Here is a 22,529-nt window from a genome sequence, read left to right on the forward strand (position 1 = left end):
ATATATATATATATATATATATAATATTTACTGAATTAATAATTAATTAGAATAAAATAAATGACAATGTAAACTCTTTTTCTATTTTAGTTATTTTCTTATTTTTAAAATTTGATTGGTAACTTTTATTACATAATTCTTTTATAGAATTCACATCTATCTACTTTCAAGTACATTAAAATCTTTTAAAAAATAGTATGCAATAAAATATGTATTGAATAACTTGATTGTTATCTTGCTACAATAATGGAGGTAGGGAAACAACATATTAATTAAACATATTCCATTATGAAAATGATTGTGACTTGTGGCTCCCTTGAAGACTACAAATGATATAAACTTTTCGCAAAAATTTAAATATGTAAAAACAACAAACAAAATTCAAGGTCACTAATGTGGCATTGAGCAAATTTATGGTAAAGAAAGATGAATGTGAAAGATTCTAGATTGCCTATGCAACATTGGGCAAAGGTTCGACATTTACATGTATCATTTTGTAGTAATATGAGAGAGAGAGAGAGAGAGAGAGAGAGAGAGAGAGAGGTTTAAGATTTGTCATGATTTCTCCAATTTTTATCCATGAAAGCATTGACAACACAATCACAATAGATAAGGAAAGAACATTATAGAGACAAAGGAATATATGGAAGATGAGAGAGAGAGAGAGAGAGAGAGAGAGAGAGAGAGAGAGAGAGGCCTAAGGATTAGAGTTGGGTTGTTGAAGATTTGTCATAATTTCTCCAATTTTTATCCATGAAAGCATTTACAACACAATCACAATAGATAAAGAAAGAACATTATAGAGACAAAAGAATAGATGGAAGATGAAATATATATATATATATATATAGAGAGAGAGAGAGAGAGAGAGAGAGAGAGAGAGAGAGAGAGAGGGGGGGGGGGAGATGGGCCCAAGGAAGAGATAATGAGATATATAGTAATATGGAGAGGAGGAGATAGAGCCTATAAATTGTTGATTTCGAAATGATAGGTTGTCCCTTTCATAAAGAAAATGACAATTAGATAGAAAAAAGATAGGGAGAGGTTAAAATATGGATAAAGATGTAATGATCCCATCTTTTGGCCTTCACGTTCTCCAAAGTCTAAGTGGAGAATAAGAAGAAATTAAATTAATTTCTTATAAAGTCATTCAATTAAAAATTAAAGGTGACTTTGTATTTAATTAATTTAATTATTAATTACAAGGGAGTAGCTTCTAGGGAATGTAATAATTATTGGAAGGACGGAAGCCTCTCATGATTTAATTAATTATTGCTAGGGAGGGATTTCTAGAGAATGCATTAATTATTGGAAGGAGGAAGCTTCTAGCCCTTACAATTAATTAATGTTTTAGTTCCTTCCAGAAGGATGAAGAAAAGGATAAATAGGGCTGAAAGTCTCTTTGTTGAGCATCGGATTATTGTATCGGATGATTATGACTTGCATTTGATAAGAGCTTGGATGTGTGAATCACACTCTTTTTTTTGGCAATAGAGGACGTTTATTTTCTGTTGTAACATTCTAGACGTCATTCCCTTAGGGTTTGGCCTTTGGAATACATCTCTTTGTACTTGATTGCAGCATTTTTAGAATTAATATAATTTGAGCAGTTGGTTCAGCTTTTGGGCATTCCTGGGTACCCATTACAGTGGTATCAGAGCTATTAGTCCTGCCATCCTGTGAAGTTCTTATAGGAAATTTGGAACAGCAAGATAAAGGGAAAAGAGTTTGACAAAATGTATACCAGTCCAGATCAAGAAAATGCAATGCTTAGGTTACTTAGTTCATTAGAGGAGGGGCAGCGGATGCAACAGGAGCATAATAGGCGAATGGATATGATGTTGCAACTTATGGCTAGACAGATGGGCATCAATATTGAAGATTTGTATGTTGCTCCAGTGCAGAAAGAAGTTGTTTCATCAGGTGGGATTGAGACACATATAGAGCCACCTAGCTATGATGCTGGTGATATGGAGTCCATCGATGTGGGATTAGAAGAATGCAAGGATACTATCATATCAGCAGCCACTTCTATGTCAATTGAACCATCCAACGAGGAGTTTGGCAGTATGCATGTGGTTGTAGATGTGTGTTCTGATGATAGTACACTTGTTATTGCTAATGAGGTGAGCAATATAGTGACAGAGTCATATTATACTATCGATCAACGAAGTGTTAATGTTCACTCTTGGGATAGTACTATGTTCAACATGGATGCAACATTGTCTTATGACAATCTAATGTTTGAGGCTGATGTTGATCATTCACTTGAGTGGAGTTGGGCTCAGTTTTCACCATCTACAAAGATTCAATTTTGTGTTGCAGTAGTTGGGAGGAAGAGGTTTCATAGATCTTCTATGGAGCCGCCTTCTGGTGACATCCAGACTTATACTTCTTCAGCACAAGTTTTGGAAGCTAACTTGCAGGTCATGTGGTTGGTCTTAATGATGTTCATCTGTAGTTTGTTTAATGTCCATATGGATATCACATATTACTTCAGTTGGGATCCAGGTGGAGGTTGGAGTTCATTATGTTACTTAATTGCTTGAGGACAAGCAATTTCAAGGAGGGCGGATTTGTAATGATCCCATCTTTTGGCCTTCACGTTCTCCAAAGTCTAAGTGGAGAATAAGAAGAAATTAAATTAATTTCTTATAAAGTCATTCAATTAAAAATTAAAGGTGACTTTGTATTTAATTAATTTAATTATTAATTACAAGGGAGTAGCTTCTAGGGAATGTAATAATTATTGGAAGGACGGAAGCCTCTCATGATTTAATTAATTATTGCTAGGGAGGGATTTCTAGAGAATGCATTAATTATTGGAAGGAGGAAGCTTCTAGCTCTTACAATTAATTAATGTTTTAGTTCCTTCCAGAAGGATGATAAAAGGATAAATAGGGCTGAAAGTCTCTTTGTTGAGCATCGGATTATTGTATCGGATGATTATGACTTGCATTTGATAAGAGCTTGGATGTGTGAATCACACTCCTTTTTTTGGTAATAGAGGACGTTCATTTTCTGTTGTAACATTCTAGACGTCATTCCCTTAGGGTTTGGCCTTTGGAATACATCTCTTTGTACTTGATTGCAGCATTTTTAGAATTAATATAATTTCAGCAGTTGGTTCAGCTTTTGGGCATTCCTGGGTACCCATTACAAAAGATCAGAATAGGTAGGGACATCGAGAGAGAGAGTGCGTAGTTACGTGGGTTGGAATTAATTATTCAATTTAGGGAGAGCTATGAAGAGATGTAGATAGATAAAGAAGATCAAATAGAAATAGAGGAGATGAGTTTTATATAGAAAAAAGTAGCCATACTATTTATTTCCTTAGATGAGAACTAAGCTAATGATATTTTAAATATTAAAATAAATGAGGTTTACAAATCCTAAAATATTTCTATTTATGATGAACCCAAATTCTTATGCTCTTCAAATCATTACTAGAAAGTAAAAACTGAAAGATTCGAGAGAGGAGGTAAAGACTACCAAATTTTTCACAATTATAATACACAAATGTCATTATATATATGTGTGTGTGTGTATTGGCGTAACCCTTGCACCCCTCAAAGGTACAAGTGCTAGTATATGTCAAAACCAAAGATATGATTGTATCTTGGACGTGTTCTATACAGAAGTATATGTCTGCTAAATGTCTATGAGTGTCGATGTTAGAAGTACCCCTCAAAGGTACAAGTGCTAGTATATGTCAAAACCAAAGATATGATTGTATCTTGGATGTGTTCTATGCAGAAGTATATATGTCTGCCAAATGTCTATGAGTGTCGATGTTAGAAGTGACATGTCAATTAATATATCAATTAGTCTTTTTCTTTTTCTTGAATATCAATTCCTTAATTATGATGTCGAACGTCTAGTGAGTGTCGTTGGAAAGTCTGAACGTTCCAATTCAGTCAATGCTATTGGTCTGATTTGGAATGATGACTGACCAGAAATATATCAATCCATTAGTAATAATAATAAACAGGTGCAATTAGTTATGAAGGAAAGTGATTATTAAGAAACATAAGATGGTGTCTTTTCCCAAACATGTCTTATCATTCCAATCTTTAAGGTATATAATGACAGTTCACGTCTTAGGGGAAGCACACAGAGATCGGAAAGAAAATAAGGGATAACAGAAAAGAAAGGAGGTAATAATAAGGATATAAACAGATCATCTTGTAAGTCTGAAAAGAAGAGTTATACATTTAGCAACTGCGAAGAAGAGAAAAGAACAGAAGATGAGTTAGTGAATCATAAAAGGAAGATCCCACTCATCAGCATATTGGTTTTGCCTGGAAACATCAATGATAAAGATGGAGATTAATTTACAGAGGAACTAGATAGAAAGAGCACTTTAATATTCTAACATAGACTCAAAGGAATAGATAGTGATTGCCAGCGAAGAATATTCTAGGAAAAATATCATCCACTTCAGCATGCATGCATGCATACATACATACATACATACATGCATACATGCATACATACATACATACATACATATTATAAATTAATAAAACTCATGGAATTGATGCTTATTTGGCAAACTAATACTAAAAGAGGATGTAAAATTGACTTGGAAGAGGCACACATACAGTCATACATAATAACGAAGCAATTGGAAGAATTACAATCTCGTTCTTGTTCTAATCTGAAAGTGCAGAAGTCTATCCTAAGGAAACATTGAAATACCATCTTTGATAGAAAATGATGACATTGCAGGCCCAAGCAGCGTTATAGAAGGCAGTGTCAGCATCTCATTAAAAGGAATTAAATCCCACGATATAATATGGTCAACATTAGCAATGGGGGTTTAGAGGGAAGTCACAATATCCACTCAACAAGTATATTATCTACGGACACAATTGATTTGTTCTAGGTCAGTGATAATATCTGAACAGTCTTCTTAAGGCAGAGTCAGCATTCTCATTAGTCTTTAAACAGATGTAGAACTACAACCAACAACTCAAGTTGATGGGGGAGAAGACATCATCAATCAGTCAATCTATTAGTTCTATCCAAAGCCATAATTATGGAGTAATAAGATTATGGTAGAAAGGGCACCATACTCTATTAATGGGTGAAGAATGAAAAATGCCCGACAAAAAGAATATGGAAGTTATGACATGATTTCTTATTTATTGCTTTACATCCTTATTAAGTGGTTCAAAGTGACCAATTGTGGTTGGTAGAACCGAATGCGTATATCTGAAGGAAGAAACTAGAAAGTGTACCATTTTTACAAGTTATGGAGACAAGTTGAACAACGCCTTTAATTGTTGTCATCATAGTGCACTAGCAGATTGGTGATTATAAATACACTTATACAGATCATAAATACATCTCATTGTTTACTTAGAAACCAATATTGTCGTTCATAGAGAGGAAGCCTCATGAATTCAACAAAATCAGTTCTAATTATCTAAAGATCGGATAGGGAAATTACAAGATCCTTGTTTGGTCAACATTGGAATAAACTTTATTTTGTTATGATAATCAAAGCAGTGAAAATGGTGCCTTGCTAAGAGGGAGTATGACTATCCATCACACGCAACCTTGGACGAGGAGGCTAATATCAAATTTAGAGGAAGTCTAACTTGGACAAGGAAGCTAGAAGGTTGATATTTGTCTTAGAGAAAGAGAGAATCATCATCATGAAGATTTTGTTTATGAGTTCTCTTCTGTGAGCAAGAAGTTCGAGGTGTAATCCCTCGTTAATGAGTTCTATGTGAGGGAGAAGTTCGAGGTGCATTCCCTTGTTAATGAGTTCTCCATGAGGAAGAAGCTTGAGGTGCAATCTATTGTTAATGAGTTCTTCGTGAGGGAGAAGTTCAACGTGCAACCACTTGTTAATTAGTTCTTTGATGTGTGGGAGAAATCTAAGGTGCAATCCCTTTTTAGTGCATTCTTCTTTGCAAAATAAGTTTGAGGTGTAAGACCTTGTTATTGTATTCTTTTGTGTGTGAGAGAAGTTTGAGGTGAAAGCCCTTGTTCCATCCACTGGGAGTAGCCATGGTGGATGTTATGAGAGAGAATTCATGACTTAGTTTTCTGATTCTTCACCCTCTAGGAGTTGGCATGGTGAATGTCATGCTGAGATGACAATATTAAAATCTTTAATGAGATTTTGTTATTGACATTTTTTGATGCAGCTCATTATACTTGTCATGTTAAGAGATAGCAAGTCATATGAATAATCTCTCTCTTGCTCAGAGAGAGTTTTGTATCAGCGATGGATATTATTTATTCTTTTGATGGTGTTCTATATTCATTGTTCTATTCAAAAGCATCTTTATATTCTATCTAAGACTTTTGGCCTTTGCTTGTCATCATTCCCATCCAACTTAGACATCTGTTCAGCATTTCGCTTCCTTATTGTGTTTAAGATGTTTTCTTTTCAGCGCCTATCTTATTTTATTCCGCTGGCTTTTGTATTCATATCACCACTAGAAGATGATTTGGGATCATGAATGAAATGGTGTTGTTCGTGTGATGTCTGGCATCGTGGATAACATGGCAGTGTGCATGTGACATCTTGGCATCACAAAAGATGTCTAGGCTTCATGTTCTATATGGGATAAGTGTTGACGGTTCGGGTCTTTGAACTTTACTGTTGGTTCATGAATTCATTCATTGTAAATGCTATTGGGAGTGTTTGTGACCCTGTCAACTCTTCACATTTCTCGCGAATCTCTTCACTTTTAGCGTTGCTTTGATGGGTATTCATATAATGCATGAAACAAAAAAACTAAAGGCTGCTTTTTGAGGTGGTTATTATGTGTAGGAGTAAGATAGCATATTTTTAATATTTCAATCCCCACATTGATATCGGCTTTGGCCCATTACCAATCCAAAAAAAATTTAATCTTATATTTTTAATATTTTGATGATGTGTAAACTTCTCAAATGTCACACAATACTTTATTTAATCTATTATGTTTTTTATTTTTTGATAGGTAGTTGGCGGAAGCCTAGATTATTTATCATTCATTTTTATTATTATGGTTAGGTTAATTATTATTATGTGTTAATCTCGAGTAGATTTGAACCCAAGACCTCCCCAATGAGAGGCTCGCAATTTACTGATGCGTTGTAGGCTCTTGCCTTATTTAATTTATTTTGTTATTATAAAATTTAGCATTTATTATAATTAAATTTAATAGTCTTATTTATTTTTAATATCAGATTAGATAATCAAGCTGTCCTACTTTAAAATATGCAATTTAGATTCTAAATAATTTATATATAATATTTAACCGATTTAAAATATTTAAATTAAATTCAAATACTGTCTTATTTTATATATCAAATTAGAAAAGTTTATACTTAATGTATTTAAATGAATTTGTTATATTTAATGTAATACATGTTTTGTCACCAATTGATAGGAACATTCCCTGTAAAGTAAAAAAAAACTATATTTGAAAGGCTCAGAATATATTAAATTTTCATCCCAATTTCAGCCATTCGTTGATCCACTTACCATGTTATTGAAACCTGCAATTTATACATGCCCAACAACTAAGCATGACATGCATGACAACAAATTGACACTATGTAGTATGAATAATTCACAATCTCCTACACAAATGAATTACATTATTGTCCATCTAACTCGGTATTTAAATTATTTTCTCAGCCTGTGGGCCATGCTAAACAAATACCTTATCCTTAGATTTATGCAGAGTTTTTTGTGGAGATTATTAATATTAATTTTGATTGCTATTTGTCTTTATAAGTTATCAGTGGTAAATGTTTTGCAACTCCGCTGATGAACTTTCTAATATATGTCCTTTTCCCTTGCAGTCGAGCTGTTGGGTACAGGTTTGGACCGCATCTAAATGAAACTGTTCCCCTGCTTATTAACTATTGTAAAAGTGCATCTGAAGCTGATGAGGAGCTAAGAGAATATAGCTTGCAGGTGTTAAAAGAGTTTGGTTGTAGAGAAATTATGTATTTTCATCTCACACTATTTGTTAACATTAGTGGTTCCATTTTAAAAGTTCATATCATCTATATTGAAAGTATTTGTATGTTTTGGTGAAATGCATCTTCAGATTTCATTCTTCAAATAGAAAACCCTGTTTGTTCAAAAATCTGTAAATAATCACCTTGAAGATGCAATTTGTAGGCATTGGAGAGTTTTGTCCTACGTTGTGCCAGAGATGTGGCTGTTTATTGTGATACAATTTTGGAACTTGCTCTGGAGTACATAAGCTATGATCCAAACTACACTGATAATATGGAAGAAGATACAGAAGAGAGTAATGGAGAGGAGGAGGATGAGTATGTTAAAATTGCTTAAGAGAATTATTTGCTCGAGAAAATTTAATTTTTGCGCAATGGTGTCTTTTATTTTCATGTAACTATGAATTTTATTACCAACATGTGAATACTATTCTGTTGATGTAGAGAGAGTGCTAATGAATATAGCGATGATGAGGATATCAGCTGGAAGGTTCGGAGGGCAGCAGCTAAGTGTTTGTCTGCTGTGATAACATCTCGTCCAGAAATGCTATTAAAGCTGTATGAGGAGGCATGTGCTTTGAACCTTTCTCAATTGTTGGTGGGAGATGTTTATCATTTTCATAAAAGTTGACTCTATTTGTCCTATACATTTGCCATGTTTTTTGACCTTTGTGTGCCCAATAATTTTGGCTTAGTGTCTCTTCAGAGTTTATGGTTTACCTCCAAAGAGTGACAAGAATGGCCCTTTGTCTTTGTTAGAGTTAAGAGGATACATAAATTCCATTCTCTTGGCATAACACTAACCTGCTAATGTTATGCACAAATAGGAATAAATTGAGTTTGAAATGATATATATCAGTTTTTATCTCATTTCAAAATGTGGTTAGCTTTAGGAATTCTTTTATAAGATGTTATATGAAATGATTGCTAGCTAACACCTGCCAAGGAAACATAACTTGCTTCTTCCCACAGTGAATTCTGCTCAAGGTTTTGGCATTGTGAAGTGTAGCCCAGTTCTTTATGTGCCAATGGCAATACTGAGAATGCTAAGAGATGGCATGGTTACTCTCGTTGCTTTCTTTGTTGATAAATATATCTATTGCATTTTCCTTGGTTTGTTAAATGGGAAGTAATCTAAGGGGAGAACACTTCGTTATTTTTCCCAGTAAGTGTTTTTATAAATATAAAATGATAGCATTATTTAGACTTTCACAATACACCAAATTTTTCTTTGCTTCAATTATTGAACACAACAATTTTGTGATATCCTTGCGAATATGTTAACAGTATTGAGATGAATCTTTTTCATTCATTAATTTCTCAGAGAGATTAATAGTCTCATTGGGCATGCGAATGAGTTCTAAGGTTGCATGGAATCTGTTTTGCAGGCTTGCCCAAGGCTGATAGAGAGGTTCAAAGAGAGAGAAGAAAATGTTAAAGTATTAACATTTTTCTTTCATTTTTGTTCAGGTGAATAATACCATTATTTTGCACTTTATGATTTCAAACTCTTGTTAATATTGCTGCAGATGGATGTGTTCAATGCCTTCATCGAGTTGCTACGCCAGACTGGGAACGTGACTAAAGGATCAGGGGATGCCCGACATTCAAGGCAAGTACTTAATGAAATATGTAGCCAGGATGTTTTGTAATGCTGCAGATTTTTTTGAGATGGTATCCTATTAAAGGTTTGTTGGCTGCCTTGTGCATGGTAGTTTGACTTCCAACTGTGTTATTTTAAAGACAGACGTACTGTTTACTGAGAAATGTCTGTTGACGCTATCTCTAATTTTATGCTGTTAGTTATTGAGGCCTTTGTAAGTTGTAGAGAACATTAGATGAAATGACCGAGAATTAATGACATTATTAATCTTTGTATAATCTTGATAAAGCTGATACTTTGGTTACCTTTTCGAAAGCTCTAACAAGAAATAATGATGTCAGCTCACTGGGATTATATAATATATACAAAGGAGCATGAAAGGAGGAAACCCCCATCTGTCTGCATTGACATCAAAATAACCATTTGCATTAACTCACATGTTATGGAAAGTTCATATCCATCTCAATACAAGAGGAATAATACAAAATCAAGACAATCCTTAAAATCTCTAGAAGAATAAGGTGGATGCCATTTATAAAGCTCTAATAAGATCTGTAAATTGGCAATCTAGATTTCTCTGTAGCTTAGTCAGTTCCCCCTTTCCAGAAAAATGGGATAATTATTAATATGTAACTAATGGGAGAAAACCCTAAACTGACTTAGATAAATTTTCAATTTATGATTTGATATCATCCACAACGAACTTTTAGCTTCCTGATATGGGAGCAGGAGCCCTTTAGGCTGAAACCTCTCTGGCTAAGAGCAAAGGGCTGATGGCTATCCAGTCCATCAAAGTTGCTGGAGGCGTAGCCCAGTCTCATCCATTGTGATGTTCGGGCTTTGTACTTAGTGAGACTTGATCCCTGGCAGGTTCATTTAGAACAATTAGGGCTTTGCACTTAGTGAGACTTGATCCCTGGTGGGCTCATTTAGAACAATTAAACTTCACCAGAAGACCAAGGGTCCATTGACAAAAACCATGTGAGGTAGAACTTTTGGTGCAGTGTAAAAGTGTAGATATTGAGACGAGCCATCTTGATCTTTCTTGAAAGTTGAAAATTTTTGTTTTGGAGACTTGTTTCTTGAACTCTAAGTGGCTTGGCAAAGATGATTCATTTAGTCTGGATAAAGCTTGTATAATTATATCATATGAATTTTCTTTTATTATACCAACAAGATATTGGTACTAGCTCATGATTTGGTCTTGAGTTGACATTGTGGAACAATGAACAAGGCTTGATATGGGAAATGACATCATCAGTTGACTGTTCATAGTGAACGTGTGGGAAGTTGTGTTAGATCTTCCACTTTTCACTAATAGGAAGAATCAAATGAGAATGGCTCGATGTTTTCCCATTTTGTCTGTAATTGCATTCTCTATAACAATCTTTGAAGATGTAGTGCTTTTTTGTCATGATTGAAAGGAGTGTTCATGGATAGCGTAGTTATTTTTCTCAAATTGTTTGGTTACTGGTCTGCCTTATAAAATCATAGCACAGTAATCATGGTAATGGAATATTGGCATTTTTTTGTTAATATTTTATAGCAACTGATCATTAAACTAAATGCAGCTATCATATCTTCTAATATAATAAATCTTCAAAATGGCTTATATCATTCAATGTCTTGGCAGCCCATTGTTGATGTTGAAGCAAGAAGTCCCAAAAATAGTTAAGTCTCTAAACAGGCAGCTCAGGGAAAAATCAGTAAAGACTAAGGTGAGTTGTAGATCTATATGTGGGAAACGGTGATGCTCTGCAATACATATTACTCTTTTGTTTATAGTTTCTTTTGCATAGGATAGAGGCCTTGTGATTTATCTTCCTGATTTCCATGTATTTTTATATTAATGTAAAAATTTGCAACTAATATCCTGATCCAAGAATGTTTATGCAGGTTGGGGCATTTTCAGTATTGAAGGAGCTTGTGGTTGTGCTACCTGATTGCTTAGCTGATCATATAGGCTCCCTGGTGCCTGGAATTGAGAAAGCACTTAATGTAAGATAAAGAACATTTGCTTTATTTGAGATTTTGTATTCTCATATCTATTGTGTTGTCTTTGTTCTGAATGTATCGTCTTGTATCAGGACAATTCGTCAAACTCAAATCTTAAGATTGAGGCTCTTGTATTCACTAGACTTGTGATGGCTTCACACTCACCAGTGGTCTTCCATCCCTACATCAAGGTAATGGTTGTGCTATATTGAAGTGTAAGTGGAGTTGTTTTAAGTACCATGCTCTCTTGCTTTCTATTGGAATATTTTCTTTTATAATCATGTCCATTTAATCCGTTTAGCTGACAGAGTGTGTTTGGAGACACTCAATTTGAATATAGGGAACAATTTTTACTCTCTTTTTGCCCTTTTCTGAAGTCAAATAAATGGTTAATACACAGTATAGTTATATCTCAAGAAATGCTCACTGCTCTAATATATTTTCCATGCCATTTTTTTCTTCCTGTATTCTTGCCTTTTTGAGATACTTTTGGGGTTGAACTGAACAATGAATTCTTTGGTTGATAAACTAATCCAAACTTGTCTCAGGCCCTTTCTGGACCTGTTCTTTCTGCTGCGGGTGATCGTTACTACAAAGTCACAGCCGAGGCATTGAGGGTCTGTGGAGAACTGGTTAAGGCAATCCGTCCACAATTTTTGCTTGTAAGATGTTATCAGTATTTGCAATGAATGCCATTATTTCCAACTGATTATGTTTTATGCCTTTATTCATAAATGACAAATCAATTTTTTATTTGCAGCCACCAGTTTTTGATTTTAAGCCTTATATTCATCCCATTTACAATACCATTTTGATGCGGTTGGCCAATCAAGATCAGGATCAGGTTGGATTTTCAGCTCTCTACCTGGATATGATTTTTGCTGATTTAATATCAGTAATATTAATGTTTTGGAACCCAAAAGGAATGCTTTATTACATCCCGTGTATGATTTTGGTTGCTATATATTTTATTGGTCCACGATTTGTGCCTTTATTTCTATCTGATTTTGGATCTCTATATACAGGAGGTCAAGGAGTGTGCAATTTCTTGCATGGGATTGGTTATTTCAACATTTGGTGACAGCCTTCAAGTTGAACTACCTGCATGTTTGCCTCTCCTTGTTGATCGCATGGGAAATGAGATAACAAGGCTTACAGCTGTTAAGGTGTGACATGCGAGTCCTTATGGTGCCAAATGATCTGAGAATTTTAGCTTGGAGTCAATTTATTTTATTGTATCAGTTGTATAGAAATAGCATTTTGAGTCTGTCAGCTTTTATTTCCATTTAAAATTGTAATAGCATTTCTTGGTGTTTTGTTCCGTCCCATGGTGTCTTGCCCTACAATTTCTGTTTTACATCTTGAGCTCATCTAAAGTTGTTCTTATGATCCAAGCATGATTGTGATATGTAGAATGCTAGACATAGAATTTTAGAAACTATCCACAGATGATTTCATCTTTCAAAAATTTGCCTTCGGGAGTTAACAGCACAACTGTTCATATCAGTCTCATAATGTTTAGTTTCATTGTGATTTGGATTCTCTGTCACTCTGCATACAAGTGAGTTTAGTGTTAACTTTCCCTACCAAGCAGAAGTCAGTGAACACACATGTAAGGCTTGGGTCAACTCGCTATTGCTCTTCTACAAGGCAGTTCTTTTAATTTTCAGTTTTGTAGACATGTTTATTGAGAAGCTTTGGGAATAATTGTCCCGAATTCTAGCCTGATGGTTCTATTTATTTTTTACCAGATTGTTTGTGGGGACGGGTGGTACAGGTTTTTGAGAAAAGGTTGTCCCATCAAGGCTTTGGAAGGGAGCCAAGTTGGCGAGAAGCAGAATCTCATTGTAAACAATTTTGAGCATTACTTGCTACCAAACGCTCAGTATATCAACAATTCAATAATATTACCCTCTTAACCACACCAGCAATATATATGAGTGTTTCAAGTGGGCCCTCAGCCTCAACTGGGCAATAACTGACTCTGGCTGGTGGAGCCACAAACTGGGGATCCATTCCCATCAGAAATAAATAAGCAGTTGTAACCCCATGGGGTCAGCAGCCTAGCAGGGGCATGGGGCCTAAGCGTGCGCTGGCCCAGTAGGAAGCCTGCTGAAAAAGAAACAGATCTTTACCAAAGAACCATTCCCTTAATAGAAATGCCAAAATGACATTACTCTCTTTTGAGGATTTTAATTATGTCGAGGTACATGCTCATTTCTCTGCAAATTTGTACAGAAGGCATAGATGCAATGACATTCTCATGTGACTTACAAGCCAAGCCATATTTTTGCTAGGAGCAAAGCATTTGTAATTTTGTTGTATCCAATTCATCTGGCAACCCATAGTTTGCTTTGTTGCCAGATCATAGCTCGTTTAGTCACAAATGACTCTGAACAAAACCCTTCAATTTATTATCAGAAATGTGAAAAGTTATAGTACTCTGCTGTTTTCTTGAACTACAAGATAAAGAGTTCATAGAATAGTTGATTTACCATTATTTACTTTTCTCTGTTTTTCGTTCATGTTTCTTCAGAATGCATTGTGCTTGTTAATGGTTCTTTTTTGGCCAATGCATGTACTGTTTAGGCTTTTGCTGTTATTGCTGGATCATCTCTTCGGATTGATTTGACATGTGTTCTGGAGCATGTCTTTGCAGAACTAACAACATTCTTGCGAAAGGTAAACTTATGTTTAGGCGATGATTATGTTTATAGCATTACTGTCATTTATTTTGTTGTCTTTTATATTCACGACTTGAAAAAACCCCTTTAACCTCTTGATCTCAGTCACTTGGACTATTTTCATGTTTTACTTGCTTTCATAAATAATTTTCTGATAAAGTTTAAGTTTCCGAACAGGCCAATCGAGCATTAAGGCAAGCTTCATTGGGTACTCTGAATTGTTTAGTTGTTGCTTATGGGGATAAGATCAGATCATCTACATTTGAAGCTATAATCACCGAGCTTCCAACTCTCATAAGGTTTTTTTTCCTTTTTTCTTTACTGGTCCCTTTTTCCTTTTATATCTGTGGAGGCATGTAGAATTGTTTTTACAAAGTGGTTTCTGATTCTATTGATGATGGCATTCCGTTGTCAGTGATGCAGACCTACATATGACTGCTCTAGCATTGGAACTGTGCTGCACAATGATGCATGATCAAAAGCGTCAAAGGAATGTTGGTACTGTAGTGCGCAATAGGGTTCTTCCCCAAGCTCTTGTGCTTGTTAGGAGCTCATTATTGCAGGGTCAAGCACTGCAAGTAATTTGCAATCCTTGTGTTTATGTGATCTTTTTCTGTGCAGGAGTGTTCTTGCAGTATTTGTTTTACTATTGCCAATCGCATTCATACATACTTTTGTAAATATGCAGGCTCTGCAAAGCTTTTTTGCAGCTTTAGTAAAATCGGCAAACACTAGTTTTGATGCTCTATTAGACTCACTTCTTTCAAGTGCTAAACCATCTCCACAATCAGGTGGCCTAGCAAAGCAAGCTCTCTATTCAATAGCTCAGTGTGTGGCAGTTCTTTGCCTAGCTGCAGGAGATGCTAAATGTGCATCAACAGTACAAATGCTGACAAACATTCTCAAGGACAACAGCAGTGCCAATTCTGTTAGTGCCTTTACTTTCGAAGCACATCATAGTAGGAAAATTGAATATTCTCTGAAAACTGTGTCAGCTTTTGACCTTCTAAATTGCATTTAGGGATATTCCTAAATTTGAGATTTTATATAATCACAAATTCCTGTTTACAAAATATCTTTGGTTTTTAACATATAGTCTATGACTGAGGCCTAATTACTCCTGTCTAGGCTCGGCATCACCTTGCGTTGCTCTGCTTGGGCGAAATTGGGAGACGGAGAGATCTTAGTCAACATGCAAACATAGAAGGCATTGTGATCGAGTCTTTCCAATCTCCCTTTGAAGAAATAAAATCTGCAGCATCTTATGCACTTGGAAACATAGCTGTTGGAAATCTCTCTAAGTATCTTCCATTCATTCTGAATCAAATTGATAACCAGCAAAAGAAGCAGTACCTCTTGCTACATTCATTAAAGGAGGTAGATTTCGTATCTTACATATTTGTATGTTTGGTTGCTAGGGGAATAAATTACTTACTTGCAGTGTTTTGCAGGTTATTGCTAGGCAAGCCGTAGATGAAGCTGGCCAGGTCGACCTACAAGATGCATATGTTGAAAAGATACTCAACTTGTTATTTAATCATTGTGAGAGTGATGAAGAGGGGGTACGCAATGTTGTTGCAGAATGTCTTGGGAAAATTGCTCTTATTGAGCCAGAGAAACTCGTTCCTGAATTACAGGTATATGTTTATTATGTTAGGAATTCTATGTAAAATGTATTCTTTTTCTTTTGCTAAATTCACTTGATCTTTGCTCAGGAAAGAACCTTGAGTCCATCTGCCTATACAAGGGCAACCATGGTTATTGCTGTAAAATATACTTTTGTGGAGCGTCCAGAAAGAATTGATCAAGTTATCCAACCTGTCATAGCGTCATTCTTGATGCTTATTAGAGATGATGATAGGGTGAGACAAAGCTAACTTTTAATTTTTTGTGTAATCACTTTTGTTCAATTCTAAGCAGTCATTTCATACTGAAATATTCTTTTTGTTGAGTGAGTTCTGTTTGTGTTGTAAACACGTTTTTGCATTTGTTTTACATTACATTGTGTTGTTGGACTTTCTTTTTACTTCATTGTCCTATGTCAAGTGAGAGATGATCCATTGAGTGGAGGTGAATGGCTAGTTTGCGCAATACTCATTCAGGCCCATATAGTCACCTCTAGCTAATTGGTTTCTCTTGTGAGGGTGAGCCTGTCTATCCTTGTTAAACAGTTATAGCCATCGAGTTGACTAAATTTAATTCACTACTGTTTTTGAATTTTCATCCAGACATGACATTTTTCGTAGAGGCCTTAAAGAAAATATGAGCTGAAGCAAGCTGGTGCAATTATAAGCTATAAGGATGCTTCTAAACCTCCACCCTTTCATAGTTGTTACAATTTTATGTCATGTATTCTTCCTTTGGCTAGTTATGGGCTTGTTGTTTCCAGACTGATCAGTTAGCTTTGAGAGTTGCAGAATTTTACATGTTTAATCTTTTGTTGACTAATCTTTGCAACTTTGATATGGTATTGCCAATGATGCACATCATAATTGCAATGTGATCACATTACCTGTGCTTCTTGGGCTATTATAATGCTTTCTTATTTTGTTTATACTTACAAATGTTCACTTTCTCATGTTTACGCTAGTACTGGCTTCTGTGTGTATCTTTGTTTCTAGTGTTAACAGGGCAAGTATAATTGTAGGCTTTGGCTTCCTATCTTATAAACCTGTATTTAAATGCCCTCTTAATGTCTGGTTTGCAGCATGTCAGACGAGCAGCAGTTTCTGCCTTGAGTACAGCAGCTCATAATAAGCCAAATCTAATAAAGGGTCTTCTTCCAGAATTGCTACCACTTCTGTATGACCAGACAATTGTGAAGGTATACATATATATATGATAAATATAGCACATTATATGTTTGTATGCTGTATCGATAAACGTTTCTTACAGGATGCTTTTGAATTGTTTGTTTCCTGCAGCGAGAATTGATAAGGACTGTTGATCTTGGTCCTTTCAAGCACACTGTTGATGATGGGCTAGAGCTGAGAAAAGCTGCTTTCGAATGTATGGATACATTGCTCGACAGTTGCCTTAATCAGATTGATCCATCATCCTTCATTATTCCCTTTCTTCAATCAGGCTTAAATGGTGTGTATCAATTTAAAAAAGCCAAAACTATAATAGTTTTTAAATCAATTTATTGCATTTGCTTAATGTAGAATGGCAGGGTATATAGCTTATCTGCATGATGAGAACTAGCAATTTGCAGTTTGTGATATTCACTGGGGATTCTGTTTTTCATAGATCATTATGATGTCAAAATGCCTTGCCACCTCATTCTTTCAAAGCTTGCAGACAAGTGTGCCTCTGCTGTTTTGGCAGGTCAGCTGGTTCAGCTTACACATAAATTTCTTAGTGCTTTTTCATCTATGAAAGGATGATTTTATTGATGTCTCTGGATTCTAACTACTCCATGCCACGATGCAGTTCTTGATTCATTAGTGGAACCCCTGGAAAAGACCATCAATCATAGGCCAAAGCAAGATGCTGTGAAGCAGGAAGTAGATCGCAATGAGGATATGATTCGTAGTACACTACGTGCAATTGTTTCTCTCAATCGTATAAGGTGCTAATATTTGTTTGAAGTTTATTTATGCAAAGATTCTGTAGAATTGATGAATACATTCTTTGTTTTATTTATGCAACTTTTCTGAAGTTCTTTAATCTTCATCTATATCTATCCAGGTAACTTTTCATTTAAATAATATGAAATACTATTCTATTCATACAGGATGCTCCCATTTTGAAATAGGATTTAATAATACATAATAATTGAATAGCAGGATTTTATTAAATATATAACAATAATGAGGAAAGAGAATTTATTAAATAAATAATATTGTAATAAATATATAAATGATAATGATTTTAAAAATATAAGATAAATAGGAAGCAAATATTAAATAATATATTTAATATAGTAAACGTGAGTGACGTATAAGTCCCTTATGGCTAATATGCAAGGTTGCATGGGTATGGGGGTACTTGGGCACTTTGGGTATGTGCCCAAGTACAGGTATGATTACGACTATTTTTGAAAACACAGGACAAAGGTACGTGGCTGTGGCTAAATTCTTTTATAATATAGTTTTGATATTTCATAGAAAATCTGAAAGTGAGTCATGACATAGAGCGTTCATAGAAAAATAAGAGAAACATGCATAATTGCAAAACTAAATCATTTTGTAGTACGAATATATGTTACTTGATCATTGATCAAAGTCAAATATCAAAGATAACCATTAAATACTTGCTCATTAGTCTATGTTCACGTTTCTAAAGAAAATCACACATTGAATTGCTGGGCAAAATAAAATTTCAAAACATAGACTAGTTCATCAAATAATAAAGTTTGAAATATAATGATAAATCATAATGACAAGTTTTTCATTGTATCAAGGCCCTTCAAGGCTCAAATGAGTCATAAAAAATAACGGATCAATGGGTTCATCCCTGGCTGCAACTAAATAAAGATCCTCATCATTGGAAGCCAACTTGGTTCCACTACCCCCAAACGGTGCTATATCATCAACATCCAACAAGGTAGCTCTAGCTAGATCTTGGATGGTCATATCCAAGTCGGTAGACTCAAGTGCTACATCCCACAACTTCTTTGGTCCTTTCTTGTATTTTGGATCCTTGTGGGACAATAGGTGCCAGTCAGTGTGAATGAATACCAAGGCCTCTCTGCCTTCTGGAACCCAACCAGTTACGCTTGACTGAGTGGATAAAGGAGATGTACTCCAATTCCGCTCAACATCAAAACAACTTACAACCTAGAGAGACAATCAACAAAAAATAAAAGAAGTTAGAAATGCAGTACAATTTTAAGAGTGTTAATTCTACAAGGTAAGTGACCAATAAAAAAGGAAAAATAAACTAAAAAACTTAGTTGTGATAGGATCTTAATGGCAAGAGGCTGGAGGTACATATAGTCTTGCGCATGTAAGTACCACCATCTAATAACATCCATTTTACTTTGGTCATTAATAGCATCAGGGTTTGCATTTTTTCTTGAGACACCCTCCTAACATTTGATGCTACCTACAGATTGCTAAAGAGCCCACTAAATGCCTTCTTATACCCACTAGTGACCGTAGGATCTCTGCATGGTAGCACTCTACTTGGAATAGCAAGTATCTCAACGATATAATGTCTGGGAGATAGTGCATATGCCAAGAAGTGTAAAGGTGTAGTCATCTTGTTCCAACAATGAAGAACAATTGACTCCACCTTTTTGTACAAGGTGTTCTTAGGATCATGCTCTTTGCTATGAATGACCTGGGATGTCAAATGATGTTCATTGTTCATGTAAGTTTTGTTGATGTAATGTTAATTAAAAATCTAAAAATTAATATCTTTCAATAAACAAGGATAGAGTATTGTATAATTTGTATTAAACTTATTGATTTTATTCTCTCTAGCATGGTGTCCATGGCATCATAGATGTCCCCCAAACAAGGCTCATCCAAAATCCACCCGAGCCACCAATCATCATCCAAGATCATTGCCTTCACCTTTTGGATTGTTGTTGTATTCGATTGCTTTCAAACATCCCATTGGTTTCTCATAACCATCTGGGACAATGTATCTTTCACCCTCAAAAGTCATCCAAGGACAATTGTGTGAAGAAAACCAAGTTTCGACTACCTAATTGTGAAACAAATATCACATATCTTAATCTATGTGGCAGTTTTCATAACATTTTTCAAGGAGGAAGAAAATGTGAGCTGACATGGCATTTTTGGCTGCAAGGTTATCCAGGCAACTACCCGGTATGGGATATGCATACCAATGGTCTGGGTACACGTACCTGTGCAGCCTTGTTATTATGTGGCTCTTCACTCCTTAGGGGCACAACCATTGGGAGTTGTGGAATAAAAGAAAGCAAGAGATTTATAAATGGGACATTAGTAGAAAATAGGTATATTATCAGAATGATTAAGGTGATATTGCCAAGCTGAGGATTATTCCTTGGTGCAGTTTTGGGGGGTTTCCTCTCCCTTATTCTTTCATCAGGTGTTGCTTAATTGGGTATTGAAGATTAAATTATATTATGCCCCCGGCAAACAAAGGAGAGTGTCGTGGATGTAAAAGGAGCTTACTTATCATATTCTAAAGGTCACAGAAGCAATCTCTAGTGTTGGATGGAAGAATACCTTGAAAATCATTGCGTAGAGAAGTTATCATCGAATAAGAGATGAAATAACAGGGAGCAGATGAAGATAACTAGCATTACAAAAGAAGGATATTTTGATTAAGGAATGCATTGAATGGTAAGAGGAAATTTAAGAATCGTCTAAAACACGCAGCAGAAGTAGTATGGCAAAAAAGAGCAAGAGTTTATTCAAATAAGAGGCTGTTCTCATTACAAGGTTTGCAGGGTCATGACAGAAAATGGGAAATCTTTATGGGTGTTGGTGCAAGTGGGAAGGAATAACGATCATATTGCCAAGGGACTATCGGGTCTATCTGAAGTAAACAGAAGAAGCACAGCAATTTGCCATAATCTAAACTCGGTAATCTACATACACCAATATACAGTTTAGAAAGGATGGATTTGTAGATATATGACACTGTCTATGATTCTCAGATTGATGAAATATCAGACTTTATATTGTAATCCATAATAAACTCAATATAAGAATATTTGGCAAGATTAATTATTGAATTTCTCATTCCCATACCAAGCTGTAGTTGTTTAATGAAAACATGCATACATACATGCATAGACTCAGAAATGGATACAATACATGTCTGCATCCATGCATGCATGTACACATACGCATACATATATGTGTGCATGCATCCATACAAATTAATACAATCCTTCTAGATAATTGATTCACTGCAAGTTAGATTAGTTTCTTGTTGGAGGTGACATATTAAATAACCTTTATCTGATCTTACGAAGTTAATATTGGGATGTCTCATGCAATGGAAGTTGCAGAAATCTCAAAACATTAAGAATCGTGACATAGTAAGTATCCTTTATTGGATCTAACAAAGTTAATATAGGGACGCCTCTTGTGAGGGAATTTGAAGAAATCAATCCCAAAACATTAAGGATTGAGAGGGGACATTACGGCATAAATGGGCGACCTCTTATTTTTAATCTGATGCATTGAATAAACATGCTACTAAGTGAAATGATCGAGGGGATGTTATGGTAAATTGATGTTGTTGTAGTTGTATTAAATTGAATAAACATACTGCTAAGTCAAATAAACAAAAGTTGAATGCATACGCTTTACACGGGGGTCATTCATTCTTTGAAATCTAGGGGATGTGATGGTAAATCGATGTTGTTGTAGTTGTATTATACAAAGGAGATGAAAGCTCTTTATATAGATTTACAAAGGCAATCATTCTAAAAGAAACAATCATGAACTAAAGACAAAAATAGAAACTACTTTTAAACTGAAGACTAACTAAGATGACCAGACCATTAAAGAAGCATTGTAATAGTATAATAACCTCCCTTAATGGTTATTGTCCAACTCTTGTTTTTTGGTCACAAGATTTGCAAAACATTCTACTGCTGCTGAGACCCTCCCTGGATCTACAGAATGTCAATGACCAAGAGTAGCTGAAATCCATCCAATAAAGAACAGAGAACCTTCTTCAGAATGCTTTGAAACAAGAGACAAGAGCTTGCAACCGACTTTGCTACTGAGATGAGTCAGCCACTAACAGCAAAATATATGACCATAAACGATCACAGAAACATCCAACCTGATGTTGGATAACGAAGCTGCTCTTTCCTGGAGATAGAGAAATACTTAGAACAACTAGCACAATTTTGCGGAAAAATAGACAAATCATTTCAACTTTACGGATGAACATGATTCCCCAAAACAGACTGCTAAAGACCACAATTTTTTCTTAGAAAAATGGAAAAATTAGACACATTTTGAGCCAAAAAATCATTTAAAACCAGACATGAGACTATAATCCACCCTTCTATTATCCTGAACTTATCCTTCTCTCTGCCTATAGAATGGTAGGCCTGTTGCCCTGGTGGGATTGCAGATTTGTGCATGCAGAAATATCATCACCTATTTCTGCTTACCCTTGCCTAACTCCACGTGTGGGGATCTGGCATAAACTAGTTGGTTCGGATGGAAGGAGACGGGACCAATATTCTTTATACAGCAATGCCCAACCCCATTCTGTGAGAGGCAATAATATTGAACACGGGGGACAAAGGGGCATGCCCAACCCCATTCTGTTTATTTGGCAATTGGGATTATTGAGGGATAGTG

At 35.3% G+C, this 22,529-nt stretch overlaps 1 protein-coding gene across 5 annotated transcripts in view; it reads left to right on the forward strand.

The window, feature by feature from the left end:
* CAND1 (cullin-associated and neddylation dissociated) overlaps positions 1–22,529 on the forward strand; it is a 65,529-nt gene that overhangs the window by 41,601 nt on the left and 1,399 nt on the right. For all 5 annotated transcript variants that reach the window (XM_089829813.1, XM_089829814.1, XM_089829815.1 and 2 more), the window contains 22 exons: positions 7,816–7,930; positions 8,141–8,295; positions 8,422–8,545; positions 9,366–9,416; positions 9,507–9,589; positions 11,214–11,298; positions 11,477–11,578; positions 11,668–11,766; positions 12,124–12,237; positions 12,336–12,419; positions 12,601–12,741; positions 14,165–14,257; positions 14,437–14,558; positions 14,675–14,837; positions 14,948–15,187; positions 15,388–15,636; positions 15,711–15,896; positions 15,975–16,121; positions 16,967–17,083; positions 17,184–17,352; positions 17,509–17,586; positions 17,692–17,830. In XM_089829813.1, coding sequence (XP_089685939.1) covers positions 7,816–7,930; positions 8,141–8,295; positions 8,422–8,545; positions 9,366–9,416; positions 9,507–9,589; positions 11,214–11,298; positions 11,477–11,578; positions 11,668–11,766; positions 12,124–12,237; positions 12,336–12,419; positions 12,601–12,741; positions 14,165–14,257; positions 14,437–14,558; positions 14,675–14,837; positions 14,948–15,187; positions 15,388–15,636; positions 15,711–15,896; positions 15,975–16,121; positions 16,967–17,083; positions 17,184–17,352; positions 17,509–17,586; positions 17,692–17,830 — 2,856 coding nt within the window. The remainder of the gene's footprint in view (positions 1–7,815; positions 7,931–8,140; positions 8,296–8,421; positions 8,546–9,365; positions 9,417–9,506; positions 9,590–11,213; positions 11,299–11,476; positions 11,579–11,667; positions 11,767–12,123; positions 12,238–12,335; positions 12,420–12,600; positions 12,742–14,164; positions 14,258–14,436; positions 14,559–14,674; positions 14,838–14,947; positions 15,188–15,387; positions 15,637–15,710; positions 15,897–15,974; positions 16,122–16,966; positions 17,084–17,183; positions 17,353–17,508; positions 17,587–17,691; positions 17,831–22,529) is intronic.

This window comes from Cupressus sempervirens, chromosome 5 (genome assembly GCF_028749045.1).
Source record: "Cupressus sempervirens isolate cs-2001-9-10 chromosome 5, ASM2874904v1, whole genome shotgun sequence".
NCBI lineage: Eukaryota > Viridiplantae > Streptophyta > Pinopsida > Cupressales > Cupressaceae > Cupressus > Cupressus sempervirens.